This window comes from Phallusia mammillata, chromosome 6, assembly GCF_965637545.1.
Source record: "Phallusia mammillata chromosome 6, kaPhaMamm4.hap1.1, whole genome shotgun sequence".
In the NCBI taxonomy this organism is placed as follows: domain Eukaryota; kingdom Metazoa; phylum Chordata; class Ascidiacea; order Phlebobranchia; family Ascidiidae; genus Phallusia; species Phallusia mammillata.
This window is the reverse complement of record NC_137257.1, coordinates 27,239,075-27,252,892: the sequence shown is the minus strand read 5'-3', so window position 1 is coordinate 27,252,892 and position 13,818 is coordinate 27,239,075. Positions and strand designations below refer to the sequence as shown.

The 13,818-nt window shown below is 36.4% G+C and overlaps 2 protein-coding genes and 1 non-coding gene across 5 annotated transcripts; all 3 read right to left on the bottom strand.

The window, feature by feature from the left end:
• Positions 1 to 469: 469 nt before the first annotated feature.
• Positions 470 to 541, bottom strand: Trnaw-cca (transfer RNA tryptophan (anticodon CCA)). The gene has a single exon. It is a non-coding gene; the product is annotated as a tRNA-Trp (tRNA).
• Positions 542 to 633: 92 nt separating this feature from the next.
• On the bottom strand, positions 634 to 7,395 carry LOC145233290 (lamin-B1-like). Of its 3 annotated transcripts, none has more exons than XM_080097992.1 (11): positions 7,306 to 7,394; positions 6,996 to 7,173; positions 6,470 to 6,606; positions 5,032 to 5,162; positions 4,656 to 4,807; positions 4,173 to 4,343; positions 3,514 to 3,639; positions 2,240 to 2,460; positions 1,884 to 2,004; positions 1,658 to 1,756; positions 634 to 1,321 (listed from the first exon to the last, which is right to left on the bottom strand). In XM_080097992.1, exons 1-11 carry the CDS (start codon positions 7,332 to 7,334, stop codon positions 1,277 to 1,279), a joined length of 1,410 nt encoding a protein of 469 aa, XP_079954118.1. In that variant the 5' UTR covers positions 7,335 to 7,394; the 3' UTR covers positions 634 to 1,276. The 3 variants fall into 3 exon arrangements, with proteins under 3 accessions (XP_079954118.1, XP_079954119.1, XP_079954120.1); XM_080097993.1 differs by having other exon boundaries at positions 1,688 to 1,756; XM_080097994.1 differs by lacking the exon at positions 1,658 to 1,756 and having other exon boundaries at positions 7,306 to 7,395.
• A 4,201-nt stretch (positions 7,396 to 11,596) lies between these two features.
• Positions 11,597 to 13,351, bottom strand: LOC145233294 (mitochondrial coenzyme A transporter SLC25A16-like). The gene has a single exon (XM_080098000.1). It carries the CDS (start codon positions 13,033 to 13,035, stop codon positions 12,145 to 12,147), a length of 891 nt encoding a protein of 296 aa, XP_079954126.1. The 5' UTR covers positions 13,036 to 13,351; the 3' UTR covers positions 11,597 to 12,144.
• Positions 13,352 to 13,818: the final 467 nt, after the last annotated feature.

Here is a 13,818-nt window from a genome sequence, read left to right as displayed (position 1 = left end):
AAACAACCATTACTTTTCTACAGTAGGCTAGTTGCAAGTCCAAATTTTGGGAAACCGCTGAAGAAATTTGGGGGACCGTTTCGGTAAAAAAAAACACTGCGTGGCTTTATGCAACATTTGGAAACGTTACAAATTGTGTTTGTGGACAGCAAATGGTTATCAAACTTTTGGTGTGACTGTTAATATTGTCCGAATGTGTCTGTTATTGTGACATATTTTTTGAACAACCCAAGTGAAGTGATAAGTGTAACTGTAATTTCAAGTACATCATGTATTGGATAGAGGTAAGGCGAAGAGCTTTCAAATCCTAAAACGCGGCAGTGAAGTGTTCGACGAAAATATTGGAAATTTCATTGACACAAATGAAAAGACGATTATTTTCAGCTGAACGGGCTGTTCCCTGGATGAGTCTTTCGAATCTTTAAGTAAAAAAATATATTTAACAATCAAGTAATTTGCAAAAGAGAAATGACCCCGACGTGATTTGAACACGCAACCTTCTGATCTGGAGTCAGACGCGCTACCGTTGCGCCACGGAGTCTACGTTAGAACTTCGCGTAATCGTGCTTATAATCGCAACTTGATAGGCAGCTAACTCTCCTCACGGCTGGAAGCATTAACTGACGTCACCACTGATATTATGACATCACATCGGTGATGGTTTATTCGAGGCATTGTGAGTAAAAGGCACCAAAATACACGTGGTGCTACGATATGTCGGATAACATAACTGTACAAAATTAACTGGGTAAAAAATGGATTAATTGGAATTTGCCGAAAAATTCGAATGTTGTTTCGCAAAGTTTATGTTGAAAGAACGTGTGCAATGAAGCGTATCAAATGTTTATGTACAATTGCAGTGCGACAGCGATGGCATATATACAGTGTATTCGACCAACACATAAAAAAAAGGTAACTCAAAGTCATTTTCACTGGTCAACCAGATTTGCTGTAATGCCAATTTGCTTCAACACTCTGCACCAGAAAAATATCGGCAAAATATGCCACAATTGCTTGGTTGGTCGTACCACAAAAAACACACCTAGGCAGTCGAGTAAAAAACCTAAATTTTACACAATTACAAAAGCATAGACAGCAAAACCATGTTTCGATAACCTACACAATTCCGTCACTGCATGATGACAATGCAGTATGTTGCATAACAATGCTACAATTCATAATGTTGTGCAGACAGTGGCCAGATCTTTACAATTTTTTCATCAATTGACAATCTTTGGTCAAAACATCAATAAATCTCTCTGCTGCCTCCAAGTGTTTACATAATCAAACATGTATTATCTCCATCTTGACGTTGGCCCTCCTGCAATTTTGGAATTTGTTTACTTGTTTGAAAGTTTAAACTTCAGCCAACAAATTAAACTTAATCCTCATTACAGAAGTCATACGCCTGCTATTTCTGACAACAAAAAAGGTCATGCAGAATAAAAAAACTCAGGAACAGTTAAAACAAACCAAAAAATGTTCCAAAAATAAATATGTTTACATCATAACTGAAATGATAAACATTTCTGAAACAGCTTTACAACAAAACTTTGCTTTGCCAAGGAAATTTCTATCTTGTCAAGTAAACACCGAAAAAAGCAAGCAGCCACATATTGGCACCGATATGCTCGTGGACAATCAAGGCAAGTTATACCTGCTCATGTAATAAATCCTGCATCCCTACCTTCATAGAACTTCCACCTGCACTGCTGCTGCTTGCTTGTTTCTCCACAGTTTCACAGCTGCTCGCATCCTACAGCAAACATCAACATGCAAACACACAAAAATCACTCAAATCAACAAGTTCATTTGATTGGGAAACAAACTTAAACAAACTTAAACTCAAATTCGTATAAACCAACATTTTCACATGGACTGACCTGTCGTCGAGTTTTTGACTCAATTTCCTGGTGAACGATGACACGCTTGCGTTTTCTGCGCTGACGAGTTCGTGTCTTGGAGCTTGACCCTTCCACCATTGGGCTTGGACTCAGATTCAACCTGAAATTTTTGAATAAGTTATTGCTGCCAGGCATAATGTATAAATGAGTATTGCTCTTCCAGCAGTTTTATTATAAATAATCGCTGTTTCGACGTCCCATACAGGATGCATTTATCAGGATAATGCATATCTTGCTAGACAAGCATCAGGATATCAAATTAATTTATTTTTTGGGGGAAGTTTGGATCACAAAAACAAGCTAAGACGATAAAAAAGTTACCAAATAAAACTGACCTTTGTTCCTCTTCCTCAAGTAACTTTCGGTAAACAGCAATTTCATGATCGAGTTTAATTTTCATTTCCAGCAAGTCAGTGTACTCCTTCTCCATGATTGCCAACTGTCCTCGAATTTCATCCCGTTGTTTTTCAACAGCAATAACTGCAGTAATGCGGAGTTCACGCTCCGTCTCAATTTGACCTTCAAGATCTTGCAGCTTGTTGCTGAAACTGTTGTTCTAAAATAGGAAAACAAGAATGTTATCAGTTTGTTTCAACAAGTAAATAGGGTCTTGAGACACTATGTGCAGATATGTTCATAAGTTTAATGGTCATAAGTGGAAAGAAAGTTATTTTCTGCATACAGTTTAATCAAAGGTTTCCAAACGGATTTATGACAAGTTTAAAACAACCAAAAACTGAAATATCTCACAAAATGACTGACAATCTGATTGTACTTGGTGAATCTACACTGGCACTTAAATATATTTCTCGTGTTTCCTTTAACTGACTTTAAATAATCTAAACTTTTCAAACCTCCTCCAAAAGCTGTTGCACTTTTTCAATCTGTTTCTTTTCATCTTCTAAAACCTGCCATTACACACACAATATCATCAACATCTTTCCTGATACTTTGTCACGGTTTGTGTTTTTAATAAGGGTCACAATGATTAAGTGACAAGTTTGCAATTTATTTGCCTGAACTGGTAATTTTTAAATTGTCTGAACTGTGGATGGTGAGGAAATAAATGTGTTGCAAAAACTATTTGCTAAAATAAACATTAACTTAATGGGCCACAAACACATTCACTCAGGAACTTGGCCGAATGGCCTGGCGCGCCTGACCCATATACAACACCTGATCGGGTTTCGTCCCCTGGAGTATCCTGGGTTCGAATCCCGTGAACGACAAAGGGCAATTTTCAGTTCTCGGACTGCCACCTGATTGTCGAAAAATACAATAAAAAAAAAAAACATTCACTCCCTAACTATTACAAAAATTGAACTTATTGTGGCAGACAATTATGGGGGATAAATTATAGTGGAGTTGTTGTGACATTATTATTGTATGTTGTACAAGATATAATATCCTGAACTAAACACTGTCACAAGCTCATGTAAAACAGGTCTACATTAAAGGATGAGTGGAAAAACTGCCGCAACTACACAACAAGACTATGGAAGAACTTTGTATCAACATACAGCAACAACATAATTATCATGAATTCAACATATGCAAGGCACTGTGTGCTATTGCCACCTTACACAGACAAACTCAATGATTTCATTACCTGGTTTTGCAGAGTTTTAATTGTGGATTGAAGTCGTTCAACTTTCATCTCATACGACTTGCTCGATTCGCCGGATTTCAGTTGAGACTTTCGAGTGTAATCCAGTTGGCTTTGCAATTTCTCAATCTGTAACAAAAACACATAAGTTCAACTGAACAAAAACTTTTCGATATTGTCATATAGCAAGTTTTAAAAGACAGTGTTGCTTTTTACGTCTATTTGGGCCGTCATTTTTACCATTAAACTTATGCACAGGTCAGTATATAGTAAGTTTGTAGAGCTCTTCTGGCAAATGTGCGTTTCATTCTTTTTTTTCCTTTGTTTATCATGCACTGTTCTAGTCGCATTCAGTGTTATTTACCCTGATGAAGGCGCTGTATAGGACGTCGAAACGTCGGAATAAAATTACATTTGCCAGAAGAGCTCTACAAACTTGATATTATGCCTGGCAGCAATAGCTTATACGTCAGTATATAGTGTTACAGTGTTGCTTGAATGTGCAAAAAAGATTGGTGTTTTTTACCAGCATATATTATTCAGATTTTATTATTAAAAATCTCTGGCACAGATAACAGATACTTAGTTTAAGGTATAAAAAAATAAAATGAATTTCCCAAAATACTGAAGCCCCTCCAGTTTTTATTAGCACCCATCATCACCTTTGCACAATACTGCATTTCCAAATCCTCCTTCATCTGCTCGAGATCTGCAGCTTGTTGCTCACGTAGATCCAACATAACGTATTCAAGTTTGCTTTCATATTCACCTTTTGCACGAGCATCGATCTCCGTCAAGCTGACTGTGTGTCGCTTGCGAACCTCACTCACCTCCTAATTGTAAAAAACATAATATTATGCGAAGGTCAGTGGTGGGATTCCAATTTTTATCATCCGGTTCTATTACTAGTCATGTTTTTCAGCCGGTTCTGTTACAAAAAGTCCATTGACAGTTACCAGTAATGCTAACCGGTTCACTGATCGCATAAAATTTCGTAAGACGGGTCTATAGAACCGGTGCGAACCGGCTGACACCACTGGTGACTTAGGTGAAGTACAATCATGCATGACACTTAGTTTTACAAAACACCATTATTTATGTTTTTACTTGGAAATCATTTAGTGTAAGTGAAACTATCTCCAAACCTCTTGATAAAGTCTTTCTTTGAACAAAAGCTCCTCCCTAACAGATTGAAGTTTGTTTTCAAAATCAACTCTCTGCAAAGTTTCAGCTTCCAAAAGCCGTTGAGTATTTTCCAATTCATTTTGCAAGTCGGCCAGTTTTGATTTTAAACTCTCTGGGAACAGATGATTTTAAAAATATTAAAATTCACCTTTGAGATTCAAATAATTCATCGCTAGTACAATCATGGTCAGAAATTTTTACACAATTAGGACACTTCACACATTTCAGAAAATTCAATGGAGCTGAAATATTTAATGATAACATTAGACTGGAATGATCAAACAAAAAACTTGGTGATCAAACAATGAGTTTTTACAAACAGATTTTAATATTTACCCAATTCATCCTTGTAGGAATCTCTCTCCCTAAGAACAATCGAAAGTTGGCTGTCTTTGTGAGACAACCTTGCAGAAACCTCCTTCAATTTTCCTTCCAAAACCGAATTGTCATGTTCCAAACCATTAGCCCTGAAAGTCAAATTAGCAAATGATATGGACATGTAGTTTTTGAGCTCACAATATAAATTTGAGTTAAAAAAAATAGGTTAAGTGGCAGGTATTTGGAAATTCCTTATTGATGCACAATAAAATGGAAACAATGGCAAGAACTGTCAACAATACTGCGTGTAATTATATAGTGTGCATTAATACCAACAATGGCGGAATCAAGCCGGCAAAAAATAATGGCGGGAAACGCAACAAAGGCTCACTGCTACATCATAGAACTACTATTGCTCTGCATACAATTGTGAGGAGAAAGAAAGAAACAAAGCTGGAGAGGTTAAGTGGAGATGTGGCGAAGCGTGGAAACGGCGGGTGGTGTTTGACATTTTCATTCGTGCGATGTGAATTATTTTGGGCGCCGGCTTTTTATGCACTGCTGCTTGTCGGTGAACAAATCCCACAACTATAATATCTGTCTCACTCACCCGCGGTTTAAAACGACGAGTTAGCAGATCGTCAATTTCTACGTTCAAAATTTTAACCTGAAAACTACAACCACATGACGCAGATTGTTAGATTGTTATGTCACACACAAACTGACCGGTTTCAACTGTTTCATCACAAAACGGTGACTTAATTAACTGGTTATGCGCATGGCAATTGTTATTTTTGCAGTTCCGGTCAATTTACGGGTAATTATGATGAACAATGGGCTACGCGATCGTCACAATTAACATATAAGCGATTCGCGTTTATGACTAAACATAGGGTGTTGTTTCATCACAAACGGCAGAATAACTTGCGTTTCCGTGTGACAGATAAACTCTGTACCAACCACGCATCACATTCCAACCTTATGACGACTAAACACGTGACAGGCTTCCCGCCAAAACCCACACACGCAAAGTTGAAGCGGTTTTACAATTGAAAAGATCTACACTCTACCCAGAGGTGTTCAGGTAAATGTAAAGTAAACGACTTTAATTTGTGACAAATTGTTTTTGTAATTTTAGGCTTAAATTTCAGTCCTGTCCTCAAATCATCTGTTTGAAATACAAAACCCTTGTTTACTTTTACATTCTTGTACATTTTTTTCCACAAAATGTTTCCATTCAGATTAGCATTACAAAAATATTTTTATCAACCAAACCTGTTGTCCCACTTTGTGCTTTATGTGATTGTACAAAAACCCCCAAGAGGCTACGTTAAAACACTAGACACAACGCTGACTGTAAGTTATTCCCCTAGGCAGACAACAGGTGCTTATACTGAGCAGATGGACATTTGCTCAAGCACGTGGTTGTTAAGTTTGTAACACAGCACAACTTTACCTGTTTTTCTCACTCTCTGCTTTTTCCTTGTACGAACCAGCTTCAAGTTGAAGTTGAGCTTTTTCTTTCGACAATTCATCGAGCAGTCTTCGGGCCTCATTCAATTCACTCTCATAAATTGCCTTCATGTTGCTGACCTGAATAAAAGTCTCACGTTGCACCAACTTAAATGAAGATTTTATACAACACATAATAATATAACTGATTATGTTGAAATCCCTAGTTTTATGTGGGTCCAAATTATACCTAAACAAAACTTTGCTGGCGTCAATATTAACTACTTTTGTCAGAACTCGAAGAATAAAAGGAAGGAATGAGTTTGTGCAGCATTATAGCGTTTGTAATTTAATATCAACGCGTGCGTTTCTAACTATTCAACAACCAGCGTCCAACATGGAACAATGCGAACCAAAACTATGTGGTTGTTCAATTCCAACAACTGAGATTATACATATATAACAAATGTAAATGTGCTACAACTTTAAACCATGTACATCTTAACAATTTTAACTAAATATTTATTTACCTCACTAGATGAGGAACTCTCATAGCTTGAAATCTGGATGTGCAATCTCGAGTTTTCTGTTTCCAGTGATCGAACTTTTTCCACATAAACAGCAAGCCGATTATTGAGGTTCACCATCTGAGCTTTCTCATCTCGGCGGTTCGCCAGAGCTGGACTCAGCGGAGTCGAAGGCTCAGAACTAAATAAAAAGCATAAATTGTGTAATATGTCGAACATATAACGAACAGGAAAACAAAAGTTTTGTTGCATGCTTTGTCCAGTGTTTATCGTTAGAAATGAAAAGTATGTAAACTTATAACATGAAACTTACGTCTTTTGCTGTTGTTTTGGAGTTGCCATTTTTATTCAGTCAGCTAGTTCTATTTCTAAAGCTATATTCTAAAATTAAAACATAGATTTAAAGGTGAAAATAACAGATCAAACAGCATGTCGCTTTTTACAAACTTATGAAAGGATCCGTATATTCCACAACATAGATTTGTTTCATTAAAACAAGATGTTTGTGCACTAACTTGTCATAAAAAAAGTGATGTTATTAAAAACACATACATCCATTAAATCTAGTAGTAGGAAATGTCGAATGGTAAATGACCTGTTTAATCTAACAGATTCAATGAAGTATGTAGTGCTAAATTTGAAATTATTTTCTCACTTTAATGAAAAGTTTTGTCGATTAAATTAAATAAGTATATAATGTTAGTTGACTACAATTTCCTGAATTAGATGTTTGTAACTAATCTAGTCATTGTAATGACACAGTAACACAAAAAATATTTGGTTGGGATTCCCTATCACAAACATTTCCACAGGAAATTCCCGGGATCTCCAATCCCCCCAAGAAATTTGTTTTAAATTTCTGGGGAAAAAAAGCAACCAAGAAATTCATGTTTATGTTTTTCAATTTTGTGATAAAACACAATTAAGTTAAATCAAGTAAGTCTGCATCTTTAAAGGACAGACAAAATCGTTTTTGTCAGAAATGTGTTACCTTACTGCAGGGTTCCCAACCTTTTTACGATCTCGTACAATGTGGACGCTCTGTACTGTCACGCGTACCACTTATTGCAGAACAACTAATTTGATCGAATCAAACGCTATTTGTAGCTTAAGCTATAAAACAGTAGATGATATCTATCAAGAGCAATCATTTGACATAATTAATGCCCACTGTCCCACAGCGTTGCACGGCTTTTCAAAGCAACTCTGCTTCTTGTTGACAATTGACATGAACTGCAATTTGAAGATCGTAATGATACGAAACAACAGGAATAGTTACATAACAATAACAATAGGCTTCAGGAAAAAAATGTAAACAAAACCAGATAAACAAAATATAAGTTGTGAATCCAGATTTTTGTGAAAAAACAGGAGCTACTTGCGTACCACCTAAAAAACCTTCGCGTACCACTAGTGGTACCCGTACCACAGGTTGGGAACCACTGTCTTACTGGAAAAAAGTAATTTATTTTTTAAAATTTACAAAACTTTGTGGGCTAGCAAAACTCCTAATCAACAAAACTGTACTTAATTAAAAGCTTCAAGCAGAAAACTAAAATTTTTATTTGTCTCAATGACCTAATCAAGCCCCCAAAAATCGAATTATTTCGCATGGATTCACAGATAATAATATTTTTATTTTCCAAATTCTGGAAAGCAGAACAAAAGATTCCAGAAAACAGATAAACCTTAGTTTGGATTCACATAATTTCTTATTACCAAACTTTAAGATTTGAAAAGGGATCCCTAGTGCAAACAAGGATCATTCCAAACAAATCAGTCAACCCAGTCTGCAAAACATGGCAGTTTGCGATGAGATCTCGCGCATGCAAGACCTACATGTCCCGCGTGCGTGCGTGTATGGCCCATAAGTTCGCAAGCAAGGCCAATTTCAGCAGGCGCAAAACAAGTAAAAGAGGTCAAGGCAGTACAATTAAATGACTTTCGTGCGAAATTTTCGCGGGTAACCCACCAAAATTGGCGTGCAAAATTTTTTTTCTCAAAAAAAACTTGTGCGTGCAGCTGCCACACTCCGCAGACTGGCAGTCAACTGTGACACAATTTAAAACAAAAATTAGATCTGAACAACATTGACTTGTTTTAATTAAAACAAATCATTTTTTCCACAAATTTAACTAAAAATTGCATCAACAGACAGCTGCAACTTTCAGCAAAAACAAAATTATTAAGCTAGATATGTATTTATGACAAAACATAAAGTGAAAATAACATACCATTAACAACATTTGAAGTGAACACTTAAAATACTAAATTACCAAGTTTTGAAAATTCAATCAAACAAGTATTGTTGCAGTTTGAGGTTTTTCTACAAAACGAAAAAATAAAAACAAGTAATATATCTATCCTAAAATAATACACGTTTGTAAATTCTTTAAATACGCAAACCGCACATCAAGCAAGGCGACCGAAAGCAGTCTTTTCACAAAACTTGCACATATTTACTCGTAACTGCGTAGAAATCTTTCTATATTTTGTACCAAAGTGACATTATGTATTTTATTAACGAAATGCATTTTTCTGCAGTGTTACAAAAACCTTATTACAACTTGTAGCGGCACAAACTGCGCGACTTCATAACTTCGTCTTTCTGCAAAACCAAAATTTTCGGCGACCCGCGATTCGCATGACTGACTTCGGTTCGCCGCCGATGAAATTCAGAACAATACCGTATTTAAAGTTGCGAAATAATCGTTTCTTGCAAAAATGTAAAATAGTGTAAAATTCAATTGGAATTGCCAAAATAAAAAAGGTTGCTAAGTCAACAAAAATGTCAACAAAAAGGGTTGCTAAGTTTTTATAAGCGCTGTTGTAATTTCAATGTAATGATCAGTCTAATCAGCGGTTCTCAGCCAGTGGGCCGTGGTCCATTGGTGGGCCATGGAAGAATTTTGATTGGGCCACAGACCAATCCAATACAAAGCTGTTTTTAAGAATTTACTTTCATTTGTGTCGCTACACTCAGTTTTACAAAAATAATGGCTTGGGGAGAAATTGAGAAGGGATGTAAATTAATTTGAATTAAACTATTTACGGTATAAAGTTACTTTGAGTTTCTGCAACACTTTATTTTTATGATGTAATAAACTAATTTGGGATTACAATAAAGCCAGATAGCAGCATATCCATTGTCCAATTACGCGGTCATAACTGAAAGTGCTTGAATAAAGAAGGGAAAGTGCTGTTTTATGATTTTTTTGCATTAAGTTATTTTGAACTTATAATCTGTTTGAAATATGTTCTGCTTTTTTTTCTGAACCTATTTTATAGTTGTTTTTTTCTGTCATACAAATTTACTGGGCCACAGTATTTTTGAGCAATGAAAATGGGCCACGAAAGAAAAAAGGTTGAGAACCACTGGTCTAAATAAATATATTTTTGCAAAGAAACTGTTGTAAAATCAGGCAAATGGTCATATGGCTCTGTCCGCTGCATGTACAACAATATCTACTCATTGTGTGCCGCCCCCCTAAAAAACGAGGTTACCCGTTTAATGTTTGATGATCATCTTACCAGGGTGGGGTTGCAATTTTAATTCGTATAAACGTATTAACAAGTGAACCAATCAACACCTCGAGCATTTAATTCATCACAGCTGTAAAGGTTACCGTATTGTTGTCACCTTTTGTTGATTATTTGTCGTTGACAGTTGTACGTGCGTATATATAGCCTACATGTTGATGCGTATACGATATCTAACCATAGTCTTTACACACACCTTCACACAATTCAAACCAACTTACAAACAAACTACGGACGTATTCGTGCACAAACATAGTTCTCAAAAACACGATCTATTAAGAGGTCGGTTCCAACGCACACCAATACGATGGAGGTAAAAGCCCAATGGGTGGGCTAAGGTACGTTATTTGGTTTCCAAAAAATCTATGAATGTCATCTACGTATTCTCTTGGTACTAATTTCCCAACTATCGCATCATGGGCACGAAATACCAAATTATTTCACAAGATGATATCTGTGAAGCGTTCGACGAGGCCAAATTTTGAAGATTGGAATTGTGTTACAGACAACGACGCAGTCTACAAGTCACGCAAAAAAGCCGGTTTTCTTTCGACAAACTGATTAAATCCAAATATATAAGCGGTTATTCATCTTTCAAACGCGTCCTGAATTTTGTTTTCCTGATTGAGAACCGTACGTGTGTTGTTTTTGTTAACTATTATTTAAACTTGCAATGTTGTTTAAACTTTTAAACCAGGGAGTCGAACCGAAACCCACATGACAAGCGTTTCGACTGCCAGATTTTAACCTCAGATGCCACAATAGCCCAAGATATTTCAGACTGGAAACTTTCCATCGTGTTAAACTTCATGTTGACAGAAACTATAACCGATCCACTGCGATCTGTTAAGTGATGTTATTTCGATCACTTGTTTATTGGGACATAAAAACATTGTGATGCAGAATAATTTGCATTGTTTACAATTGTGACACAACAAACTGTCACAGCTGTCTGTGGCTCTGGCGCTGTTTGTAATAACCAATGACGTAATATTTCTTACCGATGATGACAAATGATATTCTTTGGTATCAATGCCGCAATCGACTGAACAAAGTCACACGAGTTTTGTAATTGTTTTATATCCTGAGGATTGGTTTAATCACAGCTTTGTACCAAAAGCGACCAGCAAACAAACAAATTAGGGCACACAGGGCAAAGTACAATGCCCATAATGGTCTGTGTACACACCACTTGAAGCAAATGATTCTATGACAAATTATTGTCCGCAGCATCATGCAAGCAACAAATTAATGGATTATTTTGTAACATATAAATTAAAATAATAATAAAATATCCAATAAGTTTGCAATATCCAGTCAAGTTCTGACTTTTACATGTGGACTGATATTTGGTTGCAACACAAACGGGCCATGTAACGAACAAAAACATGTAAAATATTAGCAAAGATGGTTTTATTACTGATGGTTACAAAAATAAACACTCCTTAGCATGTTACACAGCAATGTATGAACTGCAGCGAAAAGCTAACAAAACATAATACATGTTGAAATTGATCGCTGCAGTTGTACACAAAATTATATGCTGATTAAACAGAGGCAATAAGTTAAACAAACAATAGAACACTGGAACTGTTATAAAGCATGTTGCATATCAATTTAAGTCTAAAATTTCTTTCATTGCTTTAAATGTTGTATAAGCTATAGCTTGTTGTGGAATCACTCTTATGTAATTGATTGAAAGCCCGCGATAAAGTCCTTTAACTATTCCATCATGTCTATACACAGCAGAGAGTGTAGACCACATTCCTTTATAATGGTGTGAGTTGGGTAGAACATTTGCGAGTTGCATTCGTCGTCGAGCAACATCCAATGGATATGAAGCAGTTTGTGAAATGGCACCAGCCACTCCACCACTGAGAAACGAGGTTGTCATTTTTATGACAAGTAATTGCACATTATTTTCATCAGTTTTTGTTGGCATCATTGAAGATGTTATTTCCTCCAGTGTTTTGTAGACAAGCCACGATGATCCAGCATAAGGAATCATCCCTGCAACAGTTGGAGAAATGCCTCGATAAAATGCAACAATTCCTCCTTCATGTCGAAATATTTGGGAAAATGCTGAATAAATTCCATTATATCTGTGCTCTCCAGTTATTTGGAAAGCCAACCTTGCTCGTACCATGTCTAATGGGTAAGTTGCTAGCACCGATGACACACCAGCACATGAGCCAGCCAAACCTTTGTTTAACTGGTTATTTCCAAAAACTTTGTTAAAAAATCCTAAATACTTTTCAAATGAATAAAATTGAATAGCTGAGTAAGGAAATATTCTAATCATCATCATCGTGTTTCCTTTCCACAGTGAAACTATTCCTTCTCTCCGACATATTTCTCGCATACACGAAAACACACCAAAATCTTTGTAGTAGGGATTTTTGGCTTGAAGCAGGATTTTTGTTCTGTCAAGAGGTGCGATGCAGGTTTTTGCACAACAACCTGATACCCCTCCAGCCAAAAGTTTCTTTATATCTTCTCCCATCACACCTCACAAGTTTATGGTGCCAAATTATTGTTTCCATGCACAACTTAAACTTTTGTACAGCTTACAACACTTTAAAATTAAAAAAAGTACAACAAAAAGGAACGTTATATAAAAACAGCAAGTATCACAAACCATATAGTTATTTCTCCACTCTACATTTGCTATCCTGTTACTGGCAGTATACGTCTGCCGGGTTTTGATAAACAAATCTAATACATTCTGTTTTATGCCTTGGCACCAAGATTTAAACCAATACGTACTTGCTAGCTCATCAAAACACGAGCATATTCAGCATATGTACGTACAGGAACAACGTTACGGGTCTGGTGTACTTTCTTGACCAAACGCAATAACTTCCGAACCCTATGACGTAACCTTACGATATTGATATATAATGAACTACGTCATAACCCGGATACGTCACACACATAATGACGTCACTATGACGTCATCATAAAATTTTACAGGCCTTCTAAAAAACACCTTTTTGTGAAATACTGATCGTAGCGAGCCCAAACTTTATACATGACGTCATCACACCTTCTAATGACGTCATGCAAAAAATGACGTCAATCGCTCATCATTAACACAATTTTTTACACCTTAAACTAAGTTAACCCTGTGACGCGACCAGCGCAAGCACAACAGTCGCGTCTATGCCGTAAAATAGGAGTAAGGTACCATTCAACACAAATTTTACGACAAAACAGCATCCTTTTGCCCAAAAGCGTCACAACAAAAGCAGTTTTCTCGCCCTTTCTTCTTCTTCTGACATTGACA